This window comes from Lepus europaeus, chromosome 1 (genome assembly GCF_033115175.1).
Source record: "Lepus europaeus isolate LE1 chromosome 1, mLepTim1.pri, whole genome shotgun sequence".
NCBI lineage: Eukaryota > Metazoa > Chordata > Mammalia > Lagomorpha > Leporidae > Lepus > Lepus europaeus.
Window position 1 is genome coordinate 16,191,927 of NC_084827.1, and position 22,360 is coordinate 16,214,286.

The 22,360-nt window shown below is 50.1% G+C and overlaps 1 protein-coding gene across 1 annotated transcript in view; it reads left to right on the forward strand.

The window, feature by feature from the left end:
* The window catches only part of CHCHD3 (coiled-coil-helix-coiled-coil-helix domain containing 3), a 282,290-nt gene extending 260,159 nt beyond the window's left edge, over window positions 1–22,131 (forward strand). The window contains exons 7-8 of the mRNA XM_062198182.1: window positions 9,666–9,801; window positions 21,419–22,131. Of these exons, the coding sequence (XP_062054166.1) occupies window positions 9,666–9,801; window positions 21,419–21,442 (160 nt within the window). The 3' untranslated portion in view covers window positions 21,443–22,131. The remainder of the gene's footprint in view (window positions 1–9,665; window positions 9,802–21,418) is intronic.
* The last annotated feature ends 229 nt before the right edge of the window (window positions 22,132–22,360 follow it).

The window sequence follows — 22,360 nt, forward strand, 5'->3', positions numbered from 1 at the left end:
GTATCTGGAATGTGAATCTTGCTTTTCAAATGTAATGTAAAAAAAGAGTACCGCGTAATGTAATGTAGCATGGCTGTCTCACTACAGACTGAAATTTTGGTCTTAACCTAGTTTTTTTGAATATGTCACAGTCCTCACTGAGATATGTGAAGTTTGGGAATTTTTAAATTAAGCTGTTCTTGACATCGTGGTATTAAAAGCACCCTCTTCAGTTTGATCACAGCAGGAAACAGGAAGGGGTACTGGAATGTGTTTTTACGCTTGGACCACTGAGATGGAATTTCACCAAACTTCTCACCCCACGAGTCACCCCTCAGCAGAGTACAGGCATAAAAAAAAAAAATCATCCCAAAGGGTAATTCTTTTTGAAAACTTTTCAGCACCTAAAAATAGGAGCTTCACATGAATGCATGTACCCAACTATGTTTCTACACGGGATGCTGCTTCCACAGTATTCGGCAGGAAGACTCCATGACTCTGTGCCACTACGGTAGTTAGACTTCACTGACGATAGTGATACAACATCTATGAAGTAGCAATTTCACCAGGTAGGAAAAGATGAATACCTCTGGGGGGTTAGATTTGGTGTTTTGATCAATTTTCGTGGAAGGTCTTAGGTTCGCTGCAAACATGCATTGTCTGAAACCCTAGTAGACTACTAGGTATGGGTATGGTGCCCTGCCCGTTTGCCTTTCTGGGGACCACCCCTGTTGGCTGTTTCTCCTTCTCCTTCCCTGAATGTGAGGGGATTTCTGCAGGAAGAATGGGCAGCAAAGGGAGTGATGTCCCCTGGAAGAATTTGCAATTGAAGGTATGTTTGACGTCACATGTCATTGTTTGCTGTAGTGCCCTAGCCTAGAACTTGCACATATATTTTACTTTATTATGTTTTGTTTGAAAGGCAGAGTTACAGAGAGAGGGAGAGACAGAGAGAGAGAGAGAGAGAGAGAGCGAGCGAGCAAGCGCGCGAGATCCTCTATCCACTGATTCACTCCTCAAATGGCCATAACAGCTGGGGCTGGCCCAATCTGAAGCCAGGAGTTTCTTCCAGGTATCCCACATGGGTGCAGGGGCCCAAGCACTTGGGCCATCTTCTGCTGCTTTCCCAGGCCATTAGCAGAGAGCTGGATCGGAAGTGGAGCAGCTGCGACTCGAACCTGTGTCCATGTGAGATGCCAGCACTGCAGGCTGCGGCTTTACACTCTATGCTACAATGCCAGCCCCTTCCCAGTATCTTTTTACCTCTTTCCTGTATTCCCAGTTCTTTCCAGGACCCATTTACCCAGTTTCCTCTTGAGCATACCAGGCAGTAAAGCAGTAGAGTGGTTACAGATGCCAGTCACAGCAGAGAAGACAGTAAAGACAGAGAGCAAGAGTGGCACCCCTTGATGCATGTCACCAGAGCCCCCTGCAGCTGGGGACTCGCCCCACACCCCTGCATTGCTCGCAGGGCTGAAGCTTGGCTTCTGATTATTCCCTTGTGGACTCCCTAGTTGACTCGGAGAACTTAAGAAGCTCCAGCTATACCCAGGTGCTCCCACCTACGCAAACCGAACTTGTGTTAGTCAATGTCGTGAACACAAACACTGAACTTTGGTGGCAGACGGCTGGAGAGTCTGGAAGCTATCGTCACCAGGGTGTGAAGGTATCCACACCCGGGATCAAAGGAGGCGCCTCCTCCCCGTCTCTCTATCTGTTCCCATAATCTAGATACACCGGACAGATCTCCCTGCTGGCTTGAAAGTTACGTCCAGAAATCTTGAGGCCAGTCCTCACTTTCTGTCCACTAGAGCACTGTGCATTCAGTTTGGGTCACAGCTAAAAGCAGACCTCTGTACCCGGCACAACATTTCCAACACAATTACCTATTGATCCTGTGAGAAGGCCTTCCGTATGCCTGTGTCTTCCGTACGCCCCTCTGCACTAGGAGTTGGCTATCAGCAAAGACCACACACGGCTGACCTAGCACCATCAGAGCAAATGGCTCATGATGACGTTTAATGAATGTCTTTGACTTAATCACACTTGTTCCTGGGAGTGACTGAGTAGATGGATGGATGAAAGAATGGACAGACCAACCAGTCGTCACACTTCCCTTTCATACACCAGCTTTGGTGAGCATTCCAGAATACAGCCTGGAGGAAAGGAACTAACGCACAGAACCTGGGGCATAAAATGATCTTGAACTTGTGTTGGCATAAGTTAAATATAATATATAGATACAGGCACTTAAGGAAAAGAAATCTAAAGTCGTGCATTGTATATGCTCACATTTAACGTTTTCTAAGTTGTCTAAATTGCTTTATAAAATCAGGACAGTAGACACCATGTTTTTCTTTAATAATAACAATAACAGCAATAAAGCCTTTCTTGGCCCTGAAACCTGATTGAGATATTCAGATCAAAACGTTTTGATGTGTATTATTATCACTTGGCCTCATTCACACATTGATATACCCTTTGGAGATTAAAAAGGTAATGTTTGGCCCTAACGTCTCTTCAGCCTATAGCCTATGAGTCATTGAAAGGAGAGAGAATACTCCTCCCAGGACTGCAGATCTTGTATCCAGGGGCCACTTCTGTGGTCTCTGATTTTATCTTATTCCTGCTTTGTACATGGAGGTAATGCTGCTGCCCAGCATCCTACCAGTGCCCGTTCTTACTACAGCAATGAGATTGCAGCCTTGCTAAGACACACATGGAGGGAGGGAAGGCTCAGCCCTCTCTAGAGGACAGGAGGGCAGCTGTAGAGTTTTGAGAGATGGGAAGACTTTGGGAATATGAGGAGATAACAACTCTTTTGTACTTGGTTGTCCTAAGTGTGATCCAGAAGTTGATTTACGTCCTTCCAGGTTACGTTAATGTCGGCACCAGATATGTTCCATGTCCCCAAACTCTGCATACTTTTATTGTCTGTTCCAAGTATCCTTTATGAAAATAAAAACCATTTTATCTCTCTTTTTAGAAATAGAAATTATGATGTACAGGCCCAAATATAAGTCAAAAATTCCATGGTATGGTAGAAGGCAAAATTGAGCCAATGGGTCATTTTTTCTGCCTAACTTCACAGATGTTTCGCCTGAATAAATTACTAATTTCTTGTCAATGAAAGGCATTGTTACTTGGAGGAATTTTTTAAAGAAAAATTTTCTACTGACCCTAAGTCACTGTTAGCCTCTCCATGCCTCCTGGTTTTAAGAAATTGTTTATGAAACAACACCGTGGAGGCCCGTATTTTTTGGAGAAGTAGAAAATGCCCTGTTTCCAGGTCTTCAGCTGCACCTGTTGAGCCCATGGCAGCAGGACTGCACTGAGGGAGGGCGTGGTGCAGCCAGCAGGGTGCCAGCAGTAGTGAGAACTGTGGCCTCCGGAAAGAAACCAGGCACCCGGGTGTCCCATAGTATCTGAGTGCATTGCTGTGTGCTACACCCCAACCCCACAGCTCTCACCAGGACACCCGTGCCCCCTGGCTTGTTCCCCTGCCGCCATCAATTTTAAGTACCCAGTAGTATTGAATAAGAGAACACATATTGTAAAACCAGAAGTTTTTGTTTGTTTGTTTGGTTGGTTTTTTATTCACCCTTTATTTAGGGGTTTTTGTACTCAGACTGAGGATATGTCAGGCCAAGTGCTGTAAGAACAGTAGCTATGGCCGGCGCCGTGGCTCAACAGGCTAATCCTCCGCCTTGTGGCGCCGGCACACCAGGTTCTAGTCCCGGTTGCCCCTCTTCCAGGCCAGCTCTCTGCTGTGCCCCAGGAGTGCAGTGGAGGATGGCCCAAGTGCTTGGGCCCTGCACCCCATGGGAGACCAGGAGAAGCACCTGGCTCCTGCCTTGGGAGCAGCGCACCGGCCGCGGCGGCCATTGGAGGGTGAACCAACGGCAAAAAGGAAGACCTTTCTCTCTGTCTCTCTCTCTCTCTCACTGTCCACTCTGCCTGTCAAAAATTTAAAAAAAAAAAAAAAAGTAGCTATGTGTGAACAGGGCTGTGTGGCTTGTGTTAGTCATACAGGTGGCCAGAGATCCCATCTGTAGGGTTTTCCCATGTTTTCTCAGTGTCCTGAACTCTTTGGGTAGTTCTTCCCCCTCCCTCCCTGTAGGCCAACCTCCCGCTGTGGGTCCGGATTACTGAGTTGTGGTCTTAACATCTTTTTTCCAGAGTAGATTAGAATTAAAGTGTCTTCAGTAGGTGCTGCTCCCTCGAGCCTTGGTTTTCCAGGATAGAAGTCTTCGCACTGTGTCGTACATCAGCCAACACTGACTTTGAGAACAGCCAAGTGAAGTCTGTTCCTTGGGTGATAGACACTTGTGATGCTCTGCTCTCAGCTGGACTGGGTCATTGAACTAAGGGCTGAATCAGGTGTAGCCAAGGTCACTGTCCCCTTCTCTGGTAGCCTCCAAGGCCTAATGTCATTTTTTGCATTGCAGTGACATACAGTGCAATATATGTAACATTCGTCATGCCAGGAGTAGGAATGTGGGAGTTGGAGGGAGGAGACTCTGTTTATTTTTTAGGAAATTATATCAGGAAGTACATGTGAAAACAAATGGAGACGAAGAAAGCAGGCAACTTCCGGCAATGTTTGGCCTCCAAAGTGTGACTGCAGAAATTCGATAGGAACATTATTAGGAAAACGGTTATCAGTTACTAAGAACGTCACAAGAGCTTGAAATTGTTCTCGCTCAGATCTTGTAGTCGTAGAAAGAGACTGTTTACATCTTATTCTGAGTAGTAGGATATTGTAACTTTATGTACAATGGAAAATGCGAGAAATCACATGATGAATGCATTTTAGATAAATAATTTCCTCTTTTGCATTTCATTTTACAATAGCTTTATTATACCAGAGAGTAAGTGGATTTTTACATTTTTAAAAAATTCTGGCAGTGTGCTTATAGTAGCTTTGGTTGTGTGTGTGTGTGTGTTTACAAAAGCACAGCAGAAATCCTGGCTCCTGGGCTTCCCATTGAATGAAAAGTTTAGTACAGGATGAAATCAGAACTTTGGATTGCGCCATAGGAATGATGTTCAAAGAGCTGACTCCGTGACTGGGTTCCGTACCTGCTTTCAGCACTTTCCACGTTGTGAGGCTGCCCAATCTCACATAGGATGCAGCGTCAAGCCACAGTTTTTTTAGGAGCAGCCATACGTATAATCAAGTCCCTGCACTCCCCGCCTCCCTCTCTGGTGTTACATCAGAGGACCTGTGGACTCTCCGGGAATTCAGGCCTGAATACAAGAAGAGGATCCTTTCCCCACCTCCCTCTCTGGTGTTACATCAGAGGACCTGTGGACTCTCCGGGAATTCAGGCCTGAATACAAGAAGAGGATCCTTTCCCCACCTCCCTCTCTGGTGTTGCATCAGAGGACCTGTGGACTCTCCAGGAATTCAGGCCTGAATACAAGGAGAGGATCCTTTTGTGCGTGTGCCTGGAGTCACGATGAAGTTTTGTAACCCCGAGAGCGTTAGGGACCATGGCTGTGGACGACTTCTTATTACCTGGCTCCCCTGCCCCGCTGAGTGGACAGTGGTGTGACCGTCTCCCAGTTTCCCCCTTTTTGAGGTTACCTAAGTGTCCTGGCCATTTCTATTAGCAGAGCTAAGGAGATGGGGCAGTAGCTTCCTTGAAATGTAAAGCTCAGACCCACATCAAAGCCGTTTCTAAGTTGCGGAAGTAGGACAGGCAGCAGTCAGTCGACAGATAACCCAGGGTGGTCTATTTGGGGGCCGTAAGAGGTGAGTTCTGAACACTGCTGAAGTCACCTTCGTTTTCATCAAGAATGTGTTCACTTCTCTTTGAGCAGTTAATGGAATTTATAAAAATGTCTCCAAAGGAAATAATCAGAAATGGTAGTAACCATTTCTGTGTATCACCGTGTTAGCTGAAGCATTGAACCAGTAGACACAGCCTGAATGTATGTTTGTGTCCTTCTCTTTTTCCAAAGACACTTTTCAGGCCAATGAGAAAAAGGCTTGGATATATTTGCTTCCATGCTTTTTAAGCAAATATTAGCATTAGACAAAAGAACAGAAATGCTCTCCCAGCTACAGAATCCCTGCAAGGAACACTTCTTTTGATTCCGTTCTCAGGTTGAATCTTTGGGACTCCAATGCTGCCTTCACAGGCTGTCAGCAGCTTGCCTGGCCCCAAATGCCGCTGTGAGGGAGTGGGAGGGCTCCTGCGGAGGGCAGAGCTGCTAGAGCTTGGAAGAAGAGAGAGCCGAGAGCAAGAAAGAGAGCGAGCGAGCGAGAGAGGCCGGGGTTGTGGCACAGAGGGATAAGCCGCTGTCCACAACACCGGCATCCCTCTTGGGCACTGGTTGAAGTCTCAGCTGGTCTACTTGCAATCCAGTCCATACTAATGCAGCTGGGAAAGCATCTGTAGACAACTCAAGTACTTGGGGTCCTTGCACCTGTGTGGGAGATCTGGATGAAGCTCCTGAGCTCCTGGCTTCTGCCTGGTCCAGCCCTGGCTGCTGAAGCCATCTGGGGAGTGGACCAACAGATGGAAGATCTCTTTGTCTCTTCTCTCTCTCTCTAACTCTGCGGTTCAAACAAATAAAATAAATCTAAAGATAGATGTACCCGTGATGAGACCCTTGAAAGTCCTCTGTCATTTCAAGTGACCACAAAACTCTGTTTTTTCTTAATTGTTTTCGATAAATGTGTATTTTCAAAGGTCAGCTCGATTCAACCAATGCCTTTTGGCTAAACAGGTTTTGGGATAACTATTACATCTTCTCTGTTGTCCACTATTGTTCTGGGTTCTCCAGATCTGTGTATTTCACCATGCTCTTAACATTGTCATTCACCATTGCCTTATAGAATCTTCCTTACACACATTGAAATTGCATCGTTAAAACGTCCTTTGCAGCTAAAGATTTAGTTTTCCTTCGTAGGTATCTTGAGATTCTGCCTCTTGTTATTTTCCCCCAACAGTGACTTGTCCATCAGCAGAAAGGAAAGCAGTCAATAAAAGTCAATTGCTGACTCCACGCCTGTATGGCAGCTTTACCATAATGCATCTTGGAAATGTCTTTGAAACCCTTTTCCTGGATGGGAAGTGCCATGGCTTGTGCTTTATGGCCTCCTAATGTTAGCCGGTAATCTCGTTTAGCATTTTCCCAAAGTGAGAACAGTGCATTAGGGCAGCATAACAAGCATCACAGATCAATACAGAGGCAGAGCTTTGCCCTTAGCAGATTAATCCAAGAAGAATGTACCAGGGTCTACTCCGGGAGCTGATCTCCAGCGCCGTAGCCCTGCTCTGCCATCTGATCAGCAGTGCAGGTTGAAATGTGTGCAGAAAAGATTTCAAGGGGTCACACATGCAGGTGCATGTACACACACACACACACAGCACACCCCACCCCACCCCCAGACTGCCAGGCAAGAAATCAAGGGCCCTGGAAGTGAATGGTATTGATTTGTGGTGATAAAAGTATATTTTGACACATATCAAATCATAAATAACTCATGGCCTTTAACTTGCATGCTAATAGCTCATCTCAGGGTAGATGCTTACGTACAACTTAAATTTCCTTTTTCGAAGGAGTCTGTAGTATGAAACAAAATTATTTCATTATGAATAGTCTTTTTGAAAAAAAGGAAAAAAGAAAGGCTGTCTTCTTTCTGAGGTGCAGCACGTGGGTGGGTGCTCATTCTTACAAGCTTTTCCTCCTATCTGATCAGGTTTGTTCCAACCTCCTGCCCTGTGCGCACCCCGCCCAGTCCACCCCCCACCTCCTTCCCCTGCTTTGCCTCGGATACACAATCAGTTGTCAGCACTGGAGTAGATGTCACCCTGCTTTCCTGTGAGCCATTAGAGTCATTAGTCATGTGTTTGCTGGGTTCCACTCACCTGATGCTTAATCATATTTTATTCAGTATTTATCCAGGTGCAGGCCCAGCTATAATCAGACAGTTAGTGCTAAGTGTGCCCGATCCCTGGAAGCACAGCTGGCTCCTTTTAAATGCTGATGTTCATCTGAGGGGATTAGGGAAATCTGTGGCCAGAAAATGTCCCAGATATCTGAACTTCGAAATCTTAAAAAGAAGTGAAACTCCTGGGCTTGGATTTAAATTCTCTCCTTAGGTATTTGACAAAGTGGTAAGGTAATGAATGAAAAAGTAAAGGCAATGTTAGGTAAAATTTGTAGGACCATCCCCCGGCCCCTCCCCGTATTCTGCTTTCTATAGAGGGTAATAAGAAGTAAATTCCCTCAGGGACTGGTATCTTACTTTGCATTTCTATTCTCGCAAAATATACATTAGCTTAGTGTGTTGGATAAAAGTAATGAGGAGATAAATCGTCACCCAAGGGTTTCCTTATTGATGGGAAATAGTCGCCCACGTTCTCCAGGGCTTTTCTAGAACCCATTAAATGGAAAATAATGCTATTTCAAGATTACTATGGAAATAACAAATTTAAATTTCAGAAAAAGAACTGATAAGAAGGAAGATTCTTGCATTAAAAAAACTAATTTTTAACAAATATGAATTCCTAGATGAAAAAGGATATCATGTATTTTCTCTGTGTATCTGATCCTTACAAGCCAAGTTCCCTTTCATTTTACCAAAGAAATTTTTTTTCCTTTGTCTAATTCATTTGGTTTATGTTGCTATTATGATTTTTCAAGTGGACATTATAAGCATTATGGAACCATTTATCTTTGGAATATCACATTCACTGAGAGCAATCTAAAAGTCTGAGATTTTTAAGTACAATTGGCAAAATTTTTAACTCTGGGAATTTTAAAATGTTTTCTTGCCACTCATTTGTATTCATTCAATACATTCATTGTCTGACTTGTGTGGGGAGGATCCATATCTAAGAGCTTAGGACACCAAGGGAAGAAGACAGGGTCCTTCTTACATAGGCTAGCGAATTCTACTGGACAGCAGTGTGCTTGGGGTTATGTGTTTGCCGAGAGAAGTTAATACAGGATCTGTGGGGTCACCCACAAGGGAATGGTAGATCCTCGCAGGGAGGGAAGAGCTAATGGAATCTATACACAGAAGGTTAGGCTGGAGCGTGGTGTTGAAATACGGGTCGCTGTTTCCCAGACTTAGCGGCCTGCTGAGCGTTTGCGGGCCAGAGCGGCCTGAGCAGACATGAAGAGAAGGCTCCACCCTGAACGCACTTTTCCAGGCTGCAGCAGTGTGCCGACTGGGAACGTGACCGTCCACTCAAACTGATGTTTCTTTGGGGAGACTTCTGGCTTGAGGGTCTGGCCCTACTTCTGGCTGGGGAATGACAGGCAAAGAGGTGGCAGGGACCTGTTTGGGAAGAACCAGGTCCGTTTGAAAGCTGCACCTGCAGATGGAAGAGAGAAGTCACAGCTTGCACGTTGCTGGCTCAGATGACCAGGCCGAAGAGTCCTGGCGCCATTCATGGGTTTGGGTGTGGATTTAAAAGCGAAGGTTCTAGTATCCCAGGGAGACTTGTGTTGATGGAGCTAATTTCATAGAATTCATTTACCGTGTATACGTTTTTTATCATGGGAATAATTGAATATCTTTCCTTAAAGTTCTAAAGAAAATGATTGAGTCTTTTTCTGCACTTGGCAACGTTGAGATGCTCTTTAACATTTGCTACATTCTGTAACTCTGTGTATCCTGAGTGGAGGCCGTGTGGCTCAGTGGTCCCTGTCTTTGTCCTTAGGCGGTACGAGTGTCATCCAGTGTGTGCTGACCTGCAGGCGAGGATTCTCCAGTGTTACCGCCAGAACACCCATCAGACCCTCAGCTGCTCTGCTCTGGCCAACCAGTACATGCACTGTGTGAATCACGCCAAACAGGTGAGTGGGCCAGCCAGGCTGCCTGGGCTCCGGCGGAGTGGACAGCCCAGCGGCTCAGGGCACAGGGCAGGATGTCCTGGGCTGATGTGTGTGGGGAAAAGCCGGGTACACTCAGGTAGTCCTCATCAAGAATGGCGGTCCTGAGCTGGCTGGGTCAGAGCTGCCACGCGCATTCTCCTCGTGTTCAGCTAGCTCACTCGTGCAACAAAGAGACTCTTACACTGACACTTCTTCCCCTTGCCCTGAACATTTGTCCTCAACTAATTGTGTTCTTGCCTCGTACTTACAAGCCAGTATTCAAAGCCAGCAGAGAGGAAGGCTATAAATTAAGAGGCCTACAGCTTTGGGCCCATGAACAGCGGGTCTACTTACAGGGCAGCTGGTCTTAAAAACCAGTGAATGCAATGCACCATCCAATCACCATGCAGTCATGGCACAACGTTGTTGGAAGTCCTCTCAGTTGTCCAGGAAAAGGGACGACGGAAACAGGATTTGGGCGAGAATCCCCGTTGCTTTACTACACCGTAGCCACATTATCTTCTCTTCACCCTCCATGTCAGGATAATAGAATGTTCCCAGGATTTGCATTTTCTCTAATTTATGCACTTCAGAAAACTAGTGATAAACCCTAAAGCAAATTGTCCCCATTCCGGTAGGTCACATAATTGCCTGGCATTTAACTGCTGTAACCGTCGGATGGAAATGGCTGGAAACCTTGGTTCCCTCTGCCGACAAACTCCCTAGCATTGACCTTCTAACCCCACTCAACCCAGCATCTGAGTCACAGAGCGAGCCTTTATGCAGTCCAATCAGTGTAAATTTCTAACACCCCAGAACTGTCTGGTGGGAGGAGCGGTATTGTCTGGATACCAAAAAAATAGCAGTGACACAGCGGGAAAAACACCCTCGGGATTGATTAAAAGTCTGCGTTATTTTTTAAAAGGCCTCCTGGCCCGTGGCTTTTTTCTGTCCTCACTTGCAGCAGCACTTGTATAACTCTGAGTAGTACGTCAGGGATTCTTTTCTTTATAGGCCTCTCAGAGAAGTAACGTTGTTCATGGCAAGCGAGTACGTTTTATTTGTCAGGCAGCTTCTGACGGGCCCCAGCTCTCCACGTTAATACCCATGACCCGCGGGCTTTTCCTCACTTCATAGCAGCGCCTTATGGAGGCGGGGCTGAGAAGTGAACCAGTAGAAAGAAGAAGGCCGGGACGTAGTGCGGTCCACCGCTGGTGTCTGCCGTACGTGCCTGTTTCCCCAGTGTGACTTGTAGCTGTTGGAGTATTGAGCCCATCCTGCCTGCATAGGGTGTGTTGCATTATTGCCTGGCGAGGTTGCTCAGTGGCATGCATTTCCAGAATAAGATAAAGGTCACTTGTGACAAAGTCAGTGTTACGTGGTGCATTAGAGCCTTGTTCTCTGGGTTTAGTGGGAATGCTGGCATGACTGCATTTATATAAAGTATTTATTTTTTTACCTTCCTTCCTGAGCTGTATTCCTTCATACCAAAACTAAACAGATCAGCCAAAAGCAGCAAATGATTGCAAATGATTCCAGATCACCCTCCTTCCTCCCCTCCCTCCCCAGTAATTTTGCGGTAAATTGTGGCTAGTGTATGTGGGGTATTTGTTTTGCCAGCTCTTAAATTCAGTTCTTAGGAAATGTGTCATACAAGGAACTATTAAAAACATGAGTCCACAAAGCCTCGATCCTAAGACAGGCGACATTGAAATGAGCAAGAACCCAGAAACAGCAGTACTTTGTTTTTCTGCAGTTCTTAAGATTTCAAGGTCATTTCACATCCGCTCTCTTACCTGTTTCTTATGACAACCTGAGATGTAAATAAGAGGTGGTTTTACTTTTACCATTTCACAGTTGAGAGCATGGAAACTCAGGAGAGTCATGGCAGTGAATTTAACAGCTAGACCGAGATGTACCTTGTCATCAAAGCAAAACAAAGCACAGTTTCAACATAGACTAAGTGGTGTCTGGTGTGGCGGTGGGTGTGCATGGAAGGGGACACCCGCCACTCACGGTCAGAGGAGCAGCGCAGTGAGAGAACGGGAGAGTGCAGATGCGTGCCAGGGAGAGAGTGCTGGGGAAGCCGCCGCGGAGTCTGAAGGTCTCAGACAGGGGCGTGGGATGGTGGGGCCCGGGATCGGAGGGGCAGGTGAGTGCTGGCCCCTGGAAGATCACACCGGCATGGCTCGCGAAACAGCCACTTGCTGCCCTCCCATGCCACACTGTCCCCTTGCTGCGTTGGAGTTTGACCTCGTGCCCCCCAACTCTGCCCCCTTGGTAGAAGAAACTGGGGCCTTCACTGCCCATCTTGGCTTTTCCTGGAGGGCTTCCGGTCAGACCCAGAGAACAGGCTAGACGAGTCCCCCATGAGGTCCTGGGGTGCCTTTCTGACGAGGGACGGTCCCAGTCGCCAAGGCCGCTCTGCTCTCACGGCCCGTAAGCGGAGCGTCCACTGCTCCCGTGGGCACTGTCCTGGAGACAGACGCACCTCACTGATAGGAAGGTCTCCGGATGTCCCTCAGCCTAACTTTCCCTTTTCTTCTTATTCATCCACTTAGGCTCATCCATCTCCGGCTCTTCTTAAACAATTCCTCATGGGTTGACATGAAACATTTAGACTATTATTTCCAGTATATTAAGTTATGTGTTCTTCATAAGGATAAAGAGACATTAAATTGCTCTAATTATTATTTCTAAGGCTTAAGAGCTGCCGGCCAGCTCTGTGAGATAAAGCATTTAAAAACGAAGAGCAGAAATTGATACAGACGTCCGTGTCTTTTGTAATCTCTCGTATCTGCTCAGCCTTAGAACTTTCTTAAGCTCCCCACGATGGGATCAGCTCTTCTTACCATGAACAGTCTTTGCTGCACCTGGGGTGGGGGTTCCCATTCTGTCTTACTGCACCTGAGTTGGGGGGGGGGGCTTGCTTCCAGATCTGCAGGGTCTCTGCCCCCTGGACACCTCCCCCCATACACACTCCAACTACTCCCCACCCCACCATTGACCTGTGGGATCTGGCTGCTATGGGGGCAGTGACTCTGAGCATTTCAGCTTTTCCCCAGCAAGTGCTGCTGTTAAACAGGAAGGGACAGAAAAGCTTGGCTGGATTCTTCCAGAATGTTCTGTCATGTTCCCTGGAGGACACCGGCTGATGGAAAAAAGCCGGTGCTACCACCCACATCCGGTCATGGTGACCCGAGCTTTAGTTTTCTTCTTTGACAAATTGAAAGCGTGAACCCAGTGACCCTGAGGGCCTTGCTGCTCTGTGGCCCCAGGACTGAGCCTACTCTTGTCCCTGGGAGCCAGAGGCAGTGAGCAGCAGCCCTTCTGGTGTAAGACCTCCAGTCTCCGTGCTTCGCTCTGATTTCTCCGCCAGCCCCAGACGCCCACTCGGGCAGAGCTGCACTGTGACTGACTGGTCTGCCTGCTGCCTGGCCTCCCGCGGCTCCACACTCTCCCTCTGAGTTCACACTGCTGACAGCTCTGGGGAAGCCAAGGCCAGGGAATGAACTTGGGAGCAGTTTCACAGTTTCTCTAAAGTCAGTGAAGTGAAAAAGCAGTTATCTCCGCCGTGCCCGGCGGAACGTGGGCTGCCGGCTAATAAGCCCCATTAGGAAATACGGGGTGCCTCCCGCCAGCCCGGGGCTCCTGCCACGCCATGATGCTGCTCATCCCGGGAACAAGCAGGCTGCAGGCAGTGAGGGATGTGTCGTGGGAAGCCGAGACCAGAAGAACCATGGACATGCGAGGACCAGAATAGATGCCGGCCTTGGCAGATGCCCAGGGGACACAGGTGGTCATGCGATGGGGCAATCGGGAGGCCGTGAGCCACGGCACAGGTTTAACCCAGTGCCGGCTGAGCTCAGCTTAAGGAGGGACCAAGGTGAGCACACCTGGGGAGTGAAACAGCCTCCCCACTTAGACCTATGTGCTTCCTGCCTGCCTGGGTGCAGATAACAGAAAGTCCCTGGGGGCCAGAGTGGTAGCACAGCAGGTTAAGCTGCCACCTGCGAGGCCAGCACCCTGTCCACAGGAGCACGGGTGTGAGTTCCACTGCTCTGCTTCCTACCCAGCTCCCTGCTGATGTGCCTGGGAAAGTAGCAAAGACGGCCACGTGCATGGATCCCTGCCACCCATGTGGGAGACTTGGATAGAGTTCCAGGCTCTTGGCTTCAGCCTGGTCCAGCCCCAGATGTTGTAGCCATTTGGGGAGTGAACCAGCAAGTGAAAGATATCTCTGTGTGCATGCGTGCGTGCGTGTGTGTGTGTGTGTCTTTCTCTCTGTCACTCTGCCTTTCAAATAAATAAACCTTCTACAAAAAGAAAAGGAAAGAAGGAAGGAATGAACCTGGCAGTGGTGAGGAGTGTGAGCTCAGGATGGTGACAAAGGTGGCCATGGCCAATGTGACATTTCTCTGTCCCAAGGCTAACAGACTCCAGTTCCCTCATTTCCCAAATATGAGTGATGTCCTCACGATGAGTGTACCTGGAAGAATTGGCCCTGGATCAGTTTCTGTCGACCTCATTTATTTATTTGACAGGTAGAGTTATAGACAGAGAGAGAGAGACAGAGACAAAGGTCTTCCTTCCATTGGTTCACTCCCCAAATGGCCGCTATGGCCGGCGCTGTGCCGATCTGAAGCCAGGAACCAGGTGCTTCCTCCTGGTTTCAGGGGCCCAAGCACTTGGGCCATCCTCCACTGCCCTCCCAGGCCACAGCAGAGAGCTGGACTGGAAGAGGAGCAACCGGGACTAGAACCTGGCGTCCATATGGGATGCCAACGCCGCAGGTGGAGGATTAACCTAGTGCACCACGGCGCCGGCCCCTCTGTCGACCTTCTTAAGGACAGTCTATTTCATCTCCCCCAAAGCTTGGATGTGTGTTAGGCCAGGATTCAGATATTGTCCTATAATGTTGAGCGCTAAGAGGTGCTGAAAATGTAGTAGGAGCTGTTGCTTAGAAATCAGAGTTCTTGAATGAGAAAGCTAGTGCCACGCTGTATCATCATTGTTTTCAGATGAATCCTGTACTGTATGCAACTTTTAATAAGTGAGCAGCAGAGCTAAAAAGGACCTTACAGGTGCTCATCTTTTCCCTTGCAAAACTGGCACCAGAGAGTTAAGTGGCCGTAAACGGGGCCGAGGCCACACCAAATAGCCGACACTTGATTCCAAACCTAGGTCCCTTCCCTAGACTATTTTATCCTGAATGCACGTGGACGTCAGAATCACCCGGGGAGTTTGACGTGCAACAGTCCGGCCCCATTCCTGGAGGTTCTGACCGTGGAGGTTGGAGGTGGGACTGAGCGTGTCAACCCTCCCCATGCTCCCTAGGGGCCTCTGTGCACAGGAGCCTGAGGACGGCCGGGCAGGAGCCCGATGGCCTTTCAGAGGCCAGGCTGTGTCTTTGTTGTCCCCCTTTCTGGGGATGAGAAGCCATCACTACCTGCTGGTCCGAGCCATCCCATGGAAGCCCGAAGAGGCCAGCCCTGGGAGTGCATCCTTGGCCTCGGGAACAAATTGGATGATAACCTGGAAGGGCAGGAGCCCCTGAAAAGAAGAAAAACACCACGCCAGCCACCTCCAGCCCCCAGCTTCTGGCTCTGGAAACCGGATGATCCAGATGCAGAGCCACACCTGGCGCCACGTGGCCTGGTGGGAGGGAAGAGGCGCTGGGCCAGGGTGAGGGTTCCCTGCTTAGCTCACAGGTGTGAGCAGATCCTCCCCAGCTCTGCCACTCCCAGTCACCCTGCTCCTCCCCTGACCTCCATGCAGGGTCTCCCCTCAGAGAGCAACAAGACGCTCAGCTCTCTGGGAAGGCCTGTGGGGGCATGTTTTTATTGTGTACGAAGGCTGCTCCTTCATCATCATCACCTACCGACATTTATGAATCCCCCACCGGGCTGCTGGTGCACAGGGTGACGCATGGGAGCTTCGTAAGAGATTCCGCATCCTTCTGCGGGGCAGAGCAAACTGGATGCCAAGCTTTGCACGTGTTACCCCAGCCTCCCCCTTCCTAGGGATCCTTTTCTAAACCACTTTCTGGGAGTAATAGTTTGCTCTATGACATTCTCTCTCTCCCTCCCTCCCGCTCCTCCTCTCTCCCTCCCTCCCTCTCCTTCTCTCCCTTTACATCTGAGTTTAATAGAAGAAATATTACCATGGTAATACATTTTCATTTTTCTTAATAAGGATTTCTTCCCTGGTGCTCATGCTCCAAGAAGTGGAGCTGCAGTATGTTGCTGTTTTGTCTGTTATTGCAGCAAATTGTATCAGCGGTTAATTACTTGTAACTTAATTTGAATACTGTACAGAGCGTTTATCATGGAAGATACACAGCAAGACCCAGGGAGGAGGAAGAAGTCATGCGTGTGTTCCCTGCAAAGCAGGCAGGACAGAGAGCAGCCCTTGCAGGGGGAAGGGACTGAAAATGGAAGCAGAAGGCCGCTGCCCAGTACTCAGGGCACGGGGCAGCAGGCGCTGCACAGGCCGAGCCCTCTCTGGATTCATGGGCCGCTCTTCCTCCTGCCTCACTGGACAGTCATCTCCGACTGGCTGTTTCCCCTCACAGCTCCAGCCGCCTCTGCCTGCCCCTGTTCCTGCCCCTCCTGAGTAGAACCCTGGGGACTGTGGGTGTCCCAGAGCGTGTTCACCTTTGAACTTCCCCACAGGGAGGTGGCCTGTTCCCTGCCGTCCGAGGTCTGAATTCCTGGGGAGCTACATGAGCTCACCCAGAGACAGGGCCTTTGAGTGGCGGCTTCTTTAACTAACAGCTGGGGTACTGATCCTCACAATGACTGCTGAAGAGCCCGGGGTCGCCATAGCGTCTGCTGATTGCATTGAGGCAGCCAGCGGCTGGCACAGTGCTACGATAGACCAGTCCAGCCTTCCAGGAGAGCTGCCGTTCTGAAGTCACTTGGAGGGCGTTGGGGGGGTGGCATTCAGGTTAAGCTGCAGCCTGTGATGCCTCCATCCCATATGTGCTCCAGTTCAAGTCCCAGCTGCTCCGCTTCCATTCCAGCTCCCTGCTAATGCACCTGGGAAGGCAGTGGAAGATGGCCGCAAGTACTTGGGTCCCTGCCACCCGTGTGAGAGACCCGGATGTAGTTCAAGGCTGCTGCCTTCGGCTTGACCCAACCCTGGCCATTGCAGCCATTTGAGGAGTAAACCAGCGGATGGGAGAGTGACAAACCCCACCCCCACCGCCACTGCCTCTCTCTCTCTCTCTCTCTCTCTCCCCCCCCCCATCCTGCTCTCCCTCTATCTCTGTAACTCTGCCTTTCAAATAAGTCTTTAAAAAAATATTTGAGGAAAGCAGTAGGACCATTTTAATAAGAAGTGGCAGTGACACAAGTCTCAGAGGGCCCGGTTTCGGCTGACGGTGCGAGCCGTCCGTGGCGCCGCAGCGGCAGGCACCTGAAGGAGATGAGACTAGGGAGAAGCGCAGTGCCCATGCTGGAGCTCTGGGGCCCGTCTCTCCTCGGGTGCTCCCCACCCCCGAGCCCCCACCTTGCTGCTTACGAAAGGCCTCCCCACAGGCCGGGATCCGCGAGTGATGAGCAGAGGCAGGAATCCCCTTCCCTGCATGCGATCAAGTGTTAGCAGCTCCCCGAATAAGGCAGAGCTTCTCCCTCCTCCTCCTGGGATTTCCTATGTTAATTTATGCAGCGTTGAGTTTATGCGCTGTTGAAATTCAGCCCAACAGCAGCTCCTCCGAGCAGGGACCCTGTCAAGGGGAAGCCACAGAGCCCAGCCCCTCCCAGGGCCTGGGTTGGAGCTGGTTTCCTGGCAAGGCTGCCGTGCCATCATGCCATCATCACGCGGCACACTTCGCTGGTTTACCAACCTGCCATTGTATTCGCTAAGGTCCCTGGCAGAAGCGAGGCAGGTTTGTGGCCCCTCTGACACCCTTGGGTGCAGTTTGACAGCAGGTGTACGGGCTGCCCCTGCAGCTCTCCCGGCCCCTCGCAGCCACGCGTGAATTGGCTGCAGTGCTGCAGTGTCTGGTTGCAGCTGTCACGCACGGAGCAGGGTGTCTGTGAACGTGGTTGGCGGGGGGAGCTTGTACGTTTTACATCTGTTTCACATATTCTGCGGCTGCCTTTATGTTAGCCTGGCCCACTGCTCCTTTGAAAGGGAATCTGATGTTCTCAGCGTCATGGGATTTGTCTCAAAACGCACTCATCTGTATTTGATTGGGGTTGCAGAGAACAGAAAAGAAGGGGTAAAAGAAGCCCTAGGCTCTCAAAAATCAATAAAATAAATAAAAACACACACTCAACTATTGCTTTGACCATGTTGTGGGGTGCCATTTGCAAAGAGAGGTACATTGTCACACGGCTGTCCTTAGGGCACCAAGACCCATGTGACAGGGAGAGGCACAACCGTGGGCTCTTGACCAGGCAGATAGCACCTTAAGGTTCCCATCAGCGGATTGAAAAAGGTAGTGAATGGGCGACTCCTCAAATACAGAGCAGCAATATGACGTCAGCGCTCCATGGGCTCCTTTGCTTCAGTCACGAAATGGCCCTGGACGCGCTCCATATAGATCGCTGTGGTGCCGGCTCCCAGTCTGTATTTCATTAGGGATGTTGTGGCCGAGTTGTGTATACGGTGGGAATTTATAGAGCTCCCGCCCGTGTGACCGGAGAGGCTTTCACTCTGAGCAGGCCACCGGGCAGGGGCGACCAATGGGACTCGGTGACACCCTGGCCCGGTAGGTGGCCAGCATTCCACGCTCCACAAACACAGCACTCAGGTGGCTGATCCGACACTAGCGAGCCTCCCGCTTGGCCTGCTCTGTCTCCTATGTGCCCCAGACCAGTGTAGCGTCTCTGAGTGATGTCCTGTTTGGATGGGCCCTTCTCGTTGGTGACCACTTCTGCTGGTGTCTAAGGCAGCTTGTGCACTGAGTGCCCGATGTGGCTGCGTGCCCTGTGGACGCAGGCTGCTGAGAAGCCGGCGAGCGCCAGGCTTTAGGGCGATCAGCCTGCCCCCGGCTTCTGCAACTCAGTGCTCTCACGTGTCCCTCCCCGGCCTCTGTCCTGCCCCATGCATGCCAGTCCTTTCACTCGCTCCTTGAACTTAACTCTCCATCCCTAGAGACCTTCGCCATCTCTTCCCAAGGCTGCTGCTTCCTCCCAGACATTTCTGTCCAGGACGCCTCGCCAACACCCGAACTTTAAGTCGTGGTGCTCGCTGCCCAGCTGGGCCCTGCCACTGACTCCCCTGTGTCTGTCACTGTCTCTGATGGGTCCACCCGCGCCTTGGGTCCCCCTTCGCTCTTCCCACCTCTGTCTGTTTCTCGTTCCCACCCTCGCTTGGTCTCTAGCCCACTCCTCCCCAGTCCCCCCGCCTCCCCTCTCTCCTGCTGGATGCGCTGTGCCTAGGATGTCAGGTCAGCCTTCCCCATGGGATTTGACAGCTTCCCGTGTTTCTTCGGGCACCGTTCTGGTCCTTTTCATGCTCTTTTCTCACACAGCATCCTGAACCCATGCCTCTCCGTCCACTGAGGCCTCTCTCTCCTCTGTCCTCCCGTGCCGGGCTGGTTTCTGCCTGTGTGAATGGTTGCCCCCGCGCTCACCCTCTCAGTCCGTCCCGTGCACATCCTCTCCGCAGTGCGAGAGCTCTGGGACATTTCCCACACTGCTGCAGACATGCTGTGCAGGCAGAGCTACCCCTACCTTCTCTGCTGGGGCCGCAAGAACCTGGAAATGGGAGGAAGGAGCCGCTACCGTGTCCTGGGTATTCTTGAGCTCCTTTGGAATTTAGGCTATGTGTGTTACTTAATTTTTTTTTTTTTAAGATTTATTTATTTATAAAACAGAGAAAGGGAGACAGAGCTTCCATCCACTGGTTCATTCACTCCCCAAATGGCCACAGCAGCCGGAGCTGGGCCAGTCCAAAGCCAGGAGCCAGGAGCTTCTTACTGGTCTCCCACATGGGTGCAGGGGCCCAAGCACTTGGACCATCTTCCACTACTTTCCCAGGGGCACTAGCAGGGAGCTGGATCAGAAGTGGAGCAGCAGGGACTCGAACCGGCTTTACCCACTATGCCACAGCACCAGCCCCCTGTTACTGATTTAGTCAAATAATTTTCCCATACATTCAGCAAATAAATAGAACTTACCGAGTTGTTACGCAGTGTTGCTCCACAGTTTTCCATGGGTGTGCCTGTGTTGGATTCTCCCCCTGACATCCAAGTGTAGTGGTCACCTAGGAGGAGCTCAGCGAAGAGCCAGGTGTGTGGGTGGCTGGAGAGCTGAGGGATGCCTAGAGGAAGCGGGGTGCAGATGACCTCCAGATAACCTCCAGATAACCTTGGCCTCACCTGGGCTCTTCTGAGAAACCACAGGGCAAAGCGTCGCTTTTCTCAAAGATTTCCAAGTGGGGAGAGCATTGTAGTACAGAAGGCTGAGTCACCACTTCGAACTCCCACATAACGCACCTGGGAGACAGTGGTGATAGCCTAAGTACATGGGTTCCTGCCACCCACATGGGAGACCAGCAGGAAGCTCCTGGTTCCTGGCTTCTGCCCGGCCCTACCCTGGCACTTGCAGGCATTTGGACAATGAACCAGCAGATGGAAGATTTCTCTCTCTTCTTCTTTCTACACCCCCCAACTCCCCCTTCCCCAATGTATGTTTCCCAGCCTTTCAAAAATATACAACTTTTAAGAAGTAGAACATAGTTTTTAGCCCCCAGCCTCTGCTGGTTATAGAGGATTTTTGAGCTCAAAATTATGAATCCTTCCTGGGGCTGGCACTGTAGCATAAGTTAAGCCGCCACCTGGGGCGCCAGCACCCTCCTCCCCACCCCCCCAATGGCTGCTGGTTCGAGTCCCAGCTGCTTAAGTTGCAGTCCACCTTGCTGCCGATGAGCTTCAGGAAGGCAGCAGAGGAGAACTGGAAGAAGCTCCTGGCTCCTGGCTTTGGCCTGGCCCAGCCCGGCTGTTGGAGCCATCTGGGGAATGAACCATGGATGGAAGATATTCATTCATTCATTCTCTCTCTCTCTCTTTCTCTCTCTCTCATTTTGCCTTTCAAATTAAATAGACTATCTTTTTGGGGGAAAAAAAAAAAAAGAGGAAGAATCCGCCCTATCTACCACCCATAAAAATCAACGCAGGGACGATTTTTGCTGTTGGAGCTAGATGCTGGCTGTGCGTGCATCGGACATCTGTGAGCTGCCCAGAGGGAGCCGTGTCTGGGAGAGAGTCCCTCTCAGAACCTCTCCTCCCACCCACCCCCAGCCCCCACACTGCCTCAGCAGTATTTTCCCAGTCGGGGGCCACCAGTCCTGCTCCCAGCATCTCCAGATGCACCTGCTGGCCGCGTGGTACCCACCACCACCGGCACCACCACGTGCATCTTTAGGTTTTGCAGCTTGCACGGCGGAGTGGAGGGTTCTCTGGGGCATTAGACCTGAGAAAGCAGTGGTGCTCATGCAGGGTGGTCTCCTTGTGAGCCTGGGTTGCCCCGTTGTTTGTGTGTTGGAAGCAGACGTTTGGGAAGGGACATGAACAGTCCTGAAGAGTTACTGCCTTTCTCTCCCTCTTGTCTCCTTGGGTTGGTGAACCTTGTCCTTTCTCTTGCAGAGCGTGCTACAGAAGGGAGGATAGTCACCTCTCAGAACGCACGGAACCCCTGCAACATTAATTCCAGAGGCGGAACATTTTTTTTTCCTAGTAACAAAATAACCCATTTAAACAGAAGACCCCCGAAGAGAAGTCCCGGAAAGTCGAGTCAACCGAATCATGTCAGGTCATCAGCACCAATTGGAAAAGCCAAGGCCGAGATCCCGGACCAGTCATCCCAGGACACCGCACAGTGTTCGTGAACCCCATTTATGATGAATAAAAGACCCCAGCGGCCTTCTCCCCCTTTTTGTACTTTCTCTTCAATTTCTACCGACCCTAAACTGTGTCCCATCACTGCTGGACCTTGGCTCGGACGGAGCTGGGAGGCTCGGCTCCCGGAGCGGAGAGAGGGGAGCTTGAGCCCGGTGGCCCTGCCTGGAGGGGTTGTCTAGGCTGTAGCACCTGGGTTTTCCCTCTCTCTCTCTCTCTCTTCTTCCTTGATTGTGTAAGAGCGATTTCATTTTAACTTATTATTGTGATCATGCAAGTAAAAAGACAAAAAGGAGAGAAAATGTACCTCTTTTACTGGAATAATGTTTATGATTGCAAGTGAAGTCAGGCATTTTTATCAATATGAAAGCAACCTTGACTTCTGCAACCTCCGTCGTGAATACTGACATCTCCGCTTCACTCGCTATCAATAATAAATATATTTTCTGACAAAGAGCGGCATTGTACCTTGAGGCCTCGTGCATTCCTTTCTCTGGGGCAGGTGCTTGTGCTTCTGGGAATTGAGACGGTTCCTCCTGGTACTCATTTGCCTTCGTGCCGTACCTTTCCCCAGCAGAGCTCCAAAGCACCTCACAGAACCTCAGGCAGGCTGCGTCTCGGGTCGCTAAACTTCAGCAGGATCTCTCCAGATCCCCTGAGCACTGGCGAAGTCATCCTGCCGGAGGCACC